Source organism: Tupaia chinensis, unplaced genomic scaffold (assembly GCF_000334495.1).
Source record: "Tupaia chinensis unplaced genomic scaffold, TupChi_1.0 Scaffold000119_2, whole genome shotgun sequence".
NCBI classification, from domain to species: Eukaryota; Metazoa; Chordata; class Mammalia; order Scandentia; family Tupaiidae; genus Tupaia; species Tupaia belangeri.
This window is the reverse complement of record NW_006159586.1, coordinates 2,640,416-2,651,772: the sequence shown is the minus strand read 5'-3', so window position 1 is coordinate 2,651,772 and position 11,357 is coordinate 2,640,416. Positions and strand designations below refer to the sequence as shown.

The following is an 11,357-nucleotide window of genomic DNA, read 5'->3' as shown; positions in this document are numbered from 1 at the left end:
AAAATGTGTTTTTTTTTTTTTTGGTTTTTTTTTTTTTTTTTTTTTAAGAGAGATTTTTGCTATAGGGTGTGTGTACTCACCAGAGAGACAGAGTGAGACAGAGGGACAGAAAGTGAAAAATCACCCCTCAGGGGGGATGGCTATATTGCAATCCCTTTGTCCTCCATTCTCCTCTTGGGATTTTGGGCATGGTGTGAGGTTTTAGCCACCAGGTCTGGGATTCAAACCTCAGTCAACTACATGGGAGTCTAGTGACATCACCATTAAGCCATCTGCTGGTCCTGATGATGAGGTCCTTCAACTCTATTGCTGGCTGGTCTTCTCCTAAAAGTCCCTTTGACCTGGGGCCCTCATGACAGCTCTAGGATGTGAGTGATGGGCTGCACTGTTCCAGTGGGAGGTGGGCTATGCCCTGGCTAGCACGCTGCTCACGCAGGCGCGTCTGCTGTCTTCAACTGCGGTCCGACCTGTGAAGACTCTTCGCTGTCGGTCTGTGGTCCAGCTGAACACTCTGGATTTTGTCTATTTGGGTCCCTGTGAAGGGACCAGGAGCTTGCGTCCCTCCACATAAATCTCTCCTGAGTCTCATGGCATGGAGGCTTTTTCCCCTCCGGCCTCCTCTTCCCTGGCTCCGGCCCTGGCGCCCTCCTCACAGGACATCCTTTCCATCCTTTTAGTTGTCTTTATGGCCTTGCTTTGGACCCTGGCCCAGGCCACATCCTCTGTGAGGTGTGCTGACCTACCCCAGGCATTTGTTAACAGGAGCGCGGCCCAGCGGAAGTTTGGCTTCCCAGTCGTTGCATGTCGCGCGTCTCTTCCTACATCCCGGGGTCACGCTGCTGCTTTCCGGAGGCCTGTCACTGACCACGGGACTCCCGAGCAAGGCGACCTGGCCAGAAATGGACATGTGGGCTGCCTTGGATGCCAGCTGCAACTGCCATTGCCTGGGCCCGGAGAAGCAGGTCAGAGGATGACTTCTCATTCAGAAACTTGGGGACCCTGTACCCCTGGGACACATGTCCTGGATTAGCCCAGCCATCTGAGACCACAAAGGAAGGGGGGTCGGAACATAATGTCTCTGTCCTCCCTGATATTTCCCAGGCCTCTGGAAAGCCCACTCCTTCTTTAGGGGTGGTCCCCACTTCTTCCTTCCACCAGGAATCCAGCAATCAGGAATTCCGTTCCGTGATGCTGCACAGCAAAGAGGCAGCCCAGGCCGTGCAGGGAACAGTACTCCAGGCAGGGCAGGGAGTTGGCTCAGTGCAACTCTCCGGCTTACTTTTGCACCTGCTGGTTCTACATAAAGAGCCTGGTGTTTCTGGTTCCTGAGCCAGGACCACCTCTCTCCCAGACTGTTGTCTGTTTATGGCCCTCTGTGAATGTGTTTCAGACCCCCTAATTCCACCAGAAGACTATATGGCTTTCTGGAAGCTTCATCCTCCACCCACCCCAAGATTGGGCCACCACATCAGTCCCTTTCTGGCCAACATGTGAAGGCAAGGGTCAGACACCTCAGTCAGCCACAGGCCTGTCTCAAGAAGGCCAGCTTGAGGGACCAGCAACTGGCGTGGTGGTTAAGGCACTGGACACTCCCACATGGCCAACCACGGTTTGAATCCTGGACCTGGTGGCTTGTTTTCTCACTTACCCTCTCTCTCTCTTTCTCTGTCTCTCTCTGGTCAAATTAAAATAAAATGAATGAATAAATGAAATAAATAGTTCTTAAAAAAAAAAAAAAGGCCAGCTTGAGAGCAGACACTCCTCGTTTTCTGAGGAACGAGTGTCAGCTGGCTGTTCCTTGGCTAACAGGTAAAACCACAAGCCGCCACCTTTACTTAAGAAAATACTCCTTATAGAGGGACACCTCATTTTAGTTCCTCAAGCATAAACCTTTCCATTCATTCATTCTTTTTTTTTTTATTTTGGTGTTTCCATCCAGAAATAATTTATGCATATTCAAGCATAAAAAAAGATTGTAACCCTCTGCCCCTTTTGTATAAGTGGTTGTAACATGACAAACATTGTTTTGCTCCAGGATTTGCTCCAGACCTTTCCATACAGAAAACTTTATAGAAAACAAATGCACGCATCCAAGGGATGTCCTCAGTTGCTTTTTCCTATCGGGCTGCCTCATCGCACCTTTCCTGGCTCTGGAGAATCCTGGTTCCCGCCTCCGTCTAACTGGGCTCCTCCGGGCACTTGGGAGCAGCAGCTGGGGCCAGGGTTGACCTGTGCGTTCGGATCTGCACTCAGCTATGACTGCAGAGCCGGCATGTACCAGGGACAACTCCTCACAATGGGGGAGGGGGAAAGGCGGACAGCCTGGGACTGGTGAGCTCTGGGAGCCTCCTGGAGGCCAGGCCACAACACCCGCAGCCAATGGTCCTGGTCCTTGAAAACTGCTATTGTTGCTTTGAGGTCAGTGGAAAGGGCATTTCTCCTCCTGAACTGCAAAGTCTGAGCACTGCTTGTCCCCAGGAAGATGGAGTCTAGAGTGTGTCTATCTGGGTCCCTATGAAGAGACCAGTTGCCCACATGCCTCCACATAAATGTCTCCTGGGTCTCACGGCACGGAGGTTTTCTCTCTGGCACCACTGCCTACACCCACTAAGTGGAAGTGGTAATGGTGAGCCCTTAGCTAGACTCCAAAGGGACCCGATCCCTGTGCCAACCAGAGAAGTGGGACTGCCACTGCCTGTGCAGGAATTTCTGACCAGCCATTAATCCTTCGGTGCTGCCGACCTCACCTTGGAAGTACCAGCTGGCGACTGGAAAAAGCAAAATACAGGCCAGAACTGACATAGCTACAGACTCTGGAGCAGGAAAAACCCAGAGCTCACGACGGAGTCTCTCCTACCTCCGATCATTTCTCCTCCTCCGGAACAGCTTCTTGGTGTGAGCAATCTCCACTTCATGGGGCATCGGGTGGTAGCCCTGCATGGTTGGAGAAGGAAGCGGGGATCATTAGTAACTTCTTAAAAAGAGCAAAGAACCTCTAGGGCTCTAACTACAACAGCACCGAAGACAGAAGCATCTGAAAATCGGAACAGACCACAAACACGAAAGTGAACGGAAATCCTGCCAGCTTTTGATGCTGGAATTACAGACACAAAGAAACCAGGGACAAAGGGGACCCCAGAAGTGATCATCTCCAATCCCTCAAATTACAGACGAGGATGCTCAGGGACACAGAGGTGAGGAGTTGGTTCGAGCCCTGCAGAGAGTGGGGCAGAGCTGGGAGCAGGCGTCATTGGCTGCGTGTCTGATGACAAGTCACTTCTCTAATCTCAAGTTTCCTGACAAAATGGGAATGTCAATACCTCCCTCTCTGGGCTGTTGAGAGGATCAAGGGAGTGAGTCTGTAATTCCTGAGCCTTGCGCAGGGGAACTGTGTCTTCTAATCTGAATCCAGGCTCTCTCTCTGTCCAGTATTTACACGAGATTGTCTTTTCTTATAGGGGAATATTTAGGAAAGTATGCAAATAGCTGAATGTCTTTAAACTTTAAAGGAGGACTGGGAAAATGCTAACAGTCTTTTGTGTACTCTCTGCATCTACACCAAGGCTGGTCAGAGATCTTCTGGGGCTGGGGGTGGAGAGAATCCTGCAAGTGCCAGGCACCAGGAGGGATTTTTTCCAGAAGCTGGGCTGATGGGCAGCTGCGTTCTTACCACCTTCCTGTCCCTCCACCCCCAACAGAAAAGTGTTCTGGTGGGGACATGGCCAAGAGCACTAGCATTCCATATGGGCAGACTGACCTGGAGTACAGGAGACCTAGGCCTGGGGGTCTAGAGGAAGGGGTGGCCCAGGTTGGGCCTAGAATACCTGGGTCCAGTCCCTGATGTAGAATCTGCAGCCTGAGTGGGACCCCCACACCGACTGGAGGGCCCTGAACCTGTACAGGATGAGAGGGGAGCTACGGAGCCCAGTCTGAAGGCAACTGGGCAAGTGAAGGTCCACCTGGCCCCAATCCCCACTTTATAAGCAGGAGGCCAAGGCCCAGAGAGGTCACACGCTGAATCAGAGAGAGGTTCTGCCTTTGCTGCACACAGCCCTCACCAGAGCAGGGGGCGGACACTGGCAATCCTGGCTGAGCTGGGAGTAACCAGTCTGGGGAGCCTCCCAGGGGAGTAACGAGAAGACAACAGTCTGAGACGACACAGCGACCCTGGCGTTAATGGCAACTTGGCCTAGACGTCTACCGAGTCCAGGGAGGGAATGACACCTTTAAAAATATATTTTAATACCAGTCCTTCCCTCCCACCCTCAACTCTCTAGCCTCCAACAATCTAGCCCAAAAGGCATGAATGGGTTCCGGGCTCCAGGCAGCCACAATGAGTGCTCTGGGCCTTCGGATGTGCTTTGTTTAATGGTTGTCTAAGAGGATATTATTTGTTTTCTTTAATACAAAACACAAACAAGGAAAAACACCAAGTCTTCCCCTCTCGCTTCCCCTCTCCCACCCGACCAAGCTCAGGCTGCCCCCTCCCCTCCCTTGGCCCTCCCTCCCTGCTCCCAGCCTCCCCAGGTCACTTCAAGAACACTCTGGGTGTGTCCCAAGTAGACAATGGACAGGAAGCTGAGGCTCCCTCCTGGCCGCCTGGATCGGATTGCAACTCCAGGCTGGGCAGAGGGGGCTGCCCGCAGCACTTGGTGTAATGGGAGCCCAGGAGGTGCCAGTCTCCCGGGTCAGGGCCTCAGAGTCCTGGCCTCTGCCCCTTACATGCCCGCAGCAGCAAGGGGACGCTGCCCTCAGGAGGTAACCTTGGCATGAAGCCCCGTCTCTGTCCAAGGACTGGTGGCCTAATGAAGCATACTGGGGCACTCAGGGCTTCTAATGAGGCCTCAGTCCCCTATGTCCACCCATCAATGTCCATCCATCATCCCACAAAAATTCATACACACACATGCACGCACGCACACGTACACACACGCTTCAAAAAGTTCATGGAAAATGTGCATTATGAAAAGACCGAATATTTCAATTTTTTTCGCGCCCAAATAAACTTATAATAAACTTTAACTAAAGTGCACATATGTCATGTACATGCATAAATCATTATACCAGTTAAAAGCATGGACTCTGGACTAGACTGACCATCCAGATCCTGCCTCTGCCTCTTGATGGCTGTGTGACTTTCAGTGGAGGACCTAGCTTCTACATGCCTCAGTTGTTTTTGTTTTTGTTTTTGCTCTAGGACATGTGTGCATGCTGGAGAGAGACAGAGGGAGGGAAAGTGAAATATTACCCCCCGCCCCCCGCTCCCCAGGAAGATGGCCATACCACAATTCCCTGTCCTCCATTCTCCTCATGGGATTTTGGGCACGCATGCATGCACACATACCCAGGGTGTTTCTCAAGTCATGAGGTCCAAAACTTGAACCATGCAGCAGGCCATGTGGGATCCAGCTGCCCTAACCATCATGCCAACTGGCTGGCCCACGCTTCAATTTAATTATGTGTAAATCTTCTGCAGTCCTTGTGAGGGTTAAATGAGTCACCAATCATTAAAGATCACGGAATAATGCGTCATACATAAGAAGCCTCAGGAAATAGCTCTAGCCGTCACCGCTGTCATTGTCATCAGATCACCATCATCTTTCTCATGACTCTGACGCTCTGTTCAGGGCGTTGTGTGTTCAGACAGGCAAGGCTGCTCAAGTGTCATCCTCGCAGAGCCCACCGCCTTGGCAGAGTCCAGCCAGGGGCTGGGCAGAGTGAAACCGAGGACGACTAGTGAGTACTGGGTTTCTTTGGGGGATGATAAAAATGTGCTGGGATTAGAAAGCGGTTATGGCTGCACCCTGTGAATCTACTCAAAGCCACTGACTTGTACACTTGACACGGGTGACTATTACAACACAGGAATTATATCTCAAAGAGAGGTAGAAAACTAGGGTACAGGGTATTCCAGGTAGAGGGAATATCCCATGTCAAGAAGAAGAGAAAAAAGGAGAGGAGGAAGAGGAGCAGAGAGGAGAGGAGGAGGCGGAAGAGGAAGAGAAAGGAGGGGAGGGCGGGGGAAGAGGGGACTTTTCTCCAGCCAACATGCAAAGGGCTCCCCTCACACCCATTTCATCTCATGGAAACAGCTGCCCTAAAACATGACCTGTAAGATAGGGCTGGAGAGGGTGGCATGTCTAGTCAGGGGGACCCAAAAGGACGACACGTAAGCAACCTGTAAAGGAGCGTGAGTTGTGCTCCTGGTGGCCTGGCCAGGAGAGACGGTGTTCTGGCTTTAGTCCGGAGATCCCCCCTGCTTGTTAGACAAGGCTTGTCCCTCAAGCGGAGAGTGGGAAGATTATCAGGCGTGTCGGAATTACCCTTTAAGAGCACAAAGTGACCTTTGCTCCAATTCTTTGTTCAACGGTCCTTCCTCTAGGCTTTGAAAGAGCTTCTGTGGATGTCAATCCAGGTATGAATCCCATATACCCCACAACCCCACCTCAGCAAATGAGAGAACACCCTGTACCCCACAACTCCACCCCAGCAGATGAGAGAACTAGCCTTTAGGTGCTTTGTGTTTGCTCAGTCTGAGTCAGATGTGGCCTGCGGCTTCACCATGGGCCACCGCCCGGCCCCACCTGCTCTTCTTCAACTTCTCCACATGAAATCCTTTCTCTCCTTAGCTCTGGGACCTGGCTGCAGGCCCCCTTCTGTCTAACCTCTGACCACTTTCGATAACTAAGTGGGCCTGGGAGACAAGTAGATTATATAAACCAAGCGTCTCCTGGGAGGGAGGGAAGATAATGCTCCCTCCACATGCAGCGCTGGCAGGGTACACGTGAAACACTCTCTTTCTCTTTCTCTCTCTCTGTCGCTCTCCCTCCTTGCCACCCTGGGTCAGCACTGGTGTAAGATGCGGCACCGAGGGCCCACACAGTATTGTAGTAGTCGCAAAAACATGTTATGTAAAACTCAGTCCATTCTGGGGCAGGCTGTGGCTGCTCTCTCACAACCTGGTGCAGTGGGTATTTCCGAGGGATTAAGGGCAGACCAGCAGAGGTCTGGCTCTGGAACATTAGCCTCAGACAGTTAATAATCCTGGGCTGGGAGTGCAAGGGTCTTGCCCTAAGCTAACAGCTATAAAAAAATAAATCTTGGGTCTGGGGGGACGGTGGGTGGAGGGAGGGCAAAGTCCACGTGAAGAGCAGAAAGCACGTATCCTGGGGGCTCTGACCATCTGGCTGTGAGAATGACGCACCCCCACTAGACACACGCTCCCAACGCGTCCCATCCTGACAGCCACCTACCCTTCATTAATTTACACAACCTATAAATATTGTTCTTTAGACACCGTGGATATGGTATTAAAAAAAATAGACAAAATGCTGGTTCTTTTTTTTTTAGTTTTGCTATAGGGAACACATGCTTGCCAGAGAGAGACAGAAAGAGATGGAGAGAGAGAAAGTGAGAAAGCACCCTGGGGGGTGGGAATGGCCACACTGCAATCCCTTTCCTCCATTCTGCTTTTGGGATTCTGGGCATGAACACACATACCCGGGGTGTTTTTCAAACTGAACCACACAGTTGGTGGGACCCAGCCGCCTTAACCATCATGCCATTGGCTATCCCAAAATGCTGGCCCTCCTCGAACACATATTCTAGTAAAAGAAGAGAAATAACAAACAAGCAGATGTCATCAATGGCAAAGATGATGTTTGGCTATGGAGTGAAACAAGGCAGGGGAAGGGGAGGAGAGAAGCAAGAATGGAGGTTGAGGGTGGTGAGGGAGGACTTCCCTGGTAAGGTCCAGCTATCCATGGGCCCCCCATCTTAGTTCTTTTTCACTCAACAAACGCTGAAAGCCTACTACGTGCCAGTGTACCAGATGGAGAATACCAGGATGAACAAGACCCAGCCCAGTCCAGGAGGAGCTCAAGGGAAACCCAGTGAATAAGCAGATGTGTGCCATGTGCACGCATGCTGAGCAGGTATCTCTCCAAGCCCAGAGGAAGGACCAAAGCTTCTGCTGGGGAGTGTCAGGAAGTCTTCACCAAGGGGGTGATACCTGAGCTGAGCCCTATGGCACTTAGCAGGTGCACAAGAAAGATGTGCTAGAACCTCAGCCTGCTGGCCGATGATGCCAGTGTCATGGCCAAATGTGTGCAGGTATGCTAGCTTCTCTGGGAGGAGGTGCTGGGTGTTCTGAAGGCCAATGCCGGTGATGGTGGCAACAGTGCCTAACTCTGAGGCATTTGCCTTGTCTTCTTCACCCTCTCTAGTGGGTAGAATTGTTTCTCCCAAAAAAGATAGCTTGCTGTCCTCTTCCTGGGAATGCAACCTTATTTGGAAATAGGTTATTTGCAGATATAATCAAGTGAAGATTATATGGGTTTAGGGTGGGTACTAAATCCAATGGCTGGTGTCCTAAGAAGAAGGAAATTTTAGACATGGAGAAAGAGAGGAGGCCGAGGGAAGTAGGCCATGTGAAGTTGGAGGCAGTGTTTGGAGCGCTAGATATAAGCAAAGCAATGCCAAGGACTACTGGAGCTGCCAGCAGCTGGGAAGAACAAGGAAGGATTCTTCCCTAGCCCTCAGAAGGAGCATGGCCCTGCAGACCTTGATTGTGCTAGCTTCTAGAACTGTGAGACAATTCATTTGTTACTTTAAGCCACCTAGTTTCCGATAACTTGTTATGGTAGCCCTAGGAGATTAATACACCCTTTGCCCTCCCATCCTCATTCTACACTGCTGTCCCCAGTTTTATATCCATGGCACTGGGCCTGTTCAACTGCCTCCCACTGTCTGTTCCCTTAACATCACCAGCTTGCTCCTCTTGTGTAGTCCTTTGGGGCCTATTTGCCATGGGACAGTCCTGAGTCTCCTGGTTGTACTTCTCGTGAGCAAGTACTACCAGCCCCACAGGTGCACTATCCTAGAACACTCAAGGCCATATCTTATAGGGACTACTCACTGATGGAAGGGAAGGAAGGTAGGAGGGACTGAGAGCCTAATTGTAGTTGAACTTGCTTTACTGAACAAGGTTTGCAGAAATACCAACAGGCAGGATTGTAGCAGTGGTAGCCATAACTCTTCAGTTTCAAACTGGGGCCATGCTGCACTTCATGGATCCCAATGCAGGGCCCCAGTTGATACTCCACTTCATGGATCTAAGCTGCATGGCTATTCAGAGAAGCTTACCTGCTTCAGAATGAAAGGCACAGGGTGGGTAGGCTCCCCATGTTTAAACTGGGGCCAACATGACTTCTGGGGGTTGAGTCTAACAACAGTGAACCAGTCAGGGAGTATGACTCCCCAGAGGCAGGGCAGGTCCTTGGACTATGTCCAGACTCAGTTGGGGACTTAGAATTGTGCAGACTCTACTCATCTTCAGCTCCAATGTGAGGAGACATCCTGAGGGGCAAGCAATAAAAGGATCCAAGGCACTTGGCAACTCACAGGGCCATACACCCACAGTCCAGCAACTCTGACCATCATCTGTCTCAATAGCAGAGGCTTCCTCCCGCTGGGGGTCATGTTTTATCATAGCTTCTAAGAACTTACCCTACCAAGGTCTCCCTCTACGTAGGCAGGATGTGTGGGTCACGTCCAAGCAGAAATAAACAGGTAATGTTTCTCAGATTCCTGGAATCTCTAAGCTGCATGGCTATTCAGAGAAGCTGACCTGCTTCAGAATGAAAGGCATGGGGTGGGTAGGCTCCCCATGTTTAAATTGGTGGTTTTCTAACTTTTCATTTATTTGTTTTAATCAGCAGAGACCCTTTCAAAAACAATGCCTTAGCTGGAGTCCCAATCTAAAAACACAGATAAAAAAGTGGACAGGGAAGAGACCTGGAGGCCGTGCTGAGCCTTGGCACCCACACCCTGCCACTTGCCCCACATTCATACCCTGAGGCATGAACCCAAACCTCTACCCACTCTGAAAAGCTCTGCTCTATATCAGATGCTAGCTCCACAGGGAACTTGTCAGTTTTCTAGAAGTGGGGCTTCACTTAGGGACTCTAGGTGGATTTTAGTGGAGTCCATGACCTGCCTGAGGTTGCACGTGAACACTGGGTCTGTGGCAGTCTTCTGGATGAGGGCCTGTGGCATCCACCCACTGTCAGGCATGCCGTGTCCACACAGGACTGCAGTCCCAGAAGCGGAGTCACTGGGATGTGCAAGACTTCTTTAGACGCTCTAAAGTAAAAGTCCCCTCTCCCCCTTTTCATTCAAGTTGGGTGTTTTACTGCAAAAGCCAAAAAGGCCTTACTAATAAGCCACACACCCTTTAGACAACCTGGGTCCTGCCTATCTCTCTCTAGATAACACCAGACAGCTATCTCATGCAGTCCTCTCCTGTCTCTCGTGTAAAACGCGGGTGAGAACATTTGGCATTCCTACTTCCTTTGCTACAGCTATTAAGCCTTCCTTTGATTTCACGAGACAGTGATTTTCCCTTTTATCTTTAAAACATTTTGAGTTGGGTTTCTGTCACTTACAACCAAAAAAGGCCTAAATAAGGCAACATGGTAGAGCTTAAGACATTATTGTAATTGATCTTATTATACCCATGAAGTCAGGAAAACAAACATGTCAAATAGAAATGACACGTCCTTGTAATTTCTGAGTGAATTAAGGAAGTGGAGAAGTTGACACAAAGGACAGGAATTAAGAACCAACAAGCACATGTGAGATTGTTTCTATATTGCATGGTATAAAGTGTCAAGGAAACAGTAATGCATTGCTTTCTCCACTACCACGGTTCGTCTTCCGTTTTGCATCGGGACAGCATGGTGAAGGGTCTGTGTATCTGTGTGCGGAGGGGGGGGGTTAGCTGTGGGAGGGATGCCTATGAGTCTCTGACCAAATAAGACCAAGAGACCACGGGCCTCATCCAGGTGATGGACCCAGAACCAAGAGTCCAGGGGCAGTCCTGGCTGCAGGCCACCTGAGCCCACGATGGTGTCCCCACCACTCTGTTCATAGACACGAGAGAGTGGAACCAGGGCAGGCAGATCCTCTCCACTCCCCAGAGGAGGGACGTTTACCCAGGGTCCTGAAAGCACTCCTGGCCGGAAAAGGCAACACCTTTGAAATACTGCAGACTTGAGACAGGAAGAGGTTAAAAGGAGGGAGGTACAAGTGGCCATGAGTAATGACAGTTTCTGTTCTGCTGCCCCCAGGAAAATCACTGGGGTGCGATGAGACACATATGGTCTGACTCTGGTCCCTACCTGCATAGTGTATCTGTGACACAGGGAAGACCCGAATCCTGGAGAATTTCCTAAAACAAGCTCAGGAGAAGACAAAGCAGCGAGCACTGGCAGTCTCCGAGAGGGAGACTCAAAGGAGGTTCAAAGACATCTTAGGAACAGAAGCAATTGCCGACTCTGAAGAGAGGTGATGGTTCA

The 11,357-nt window shown here is 50.6% G+C and overlaps 1 protein-coding gene across 5 annotated transcripts in view; it reads right to left on the bottom strand.

Annotated features, from left to right (window-relative positions):
* CTIF (cap binding complex dependent translation initiation factor) overlaps positions 1–11,357 on the bottom strand; it is a 340,395-nt gene that overhangs the window by 143,464 nt on the left and 185,574 nt on the right. For all 5 annotated transcript variants that reach the window (XM_014586243.2, XM_014586244.2, XM_014586245.2 and 2 more), the window contains one exon: positions 2,858–2,934. In XM_014586243.2, the coding sequence (XP_014441729.1) occupies positions 2,858–2,934 (77 nt within the window). The remainder of the gene's footprint in view (positions 1–2,857; positions 2,935–11,357) is intronic.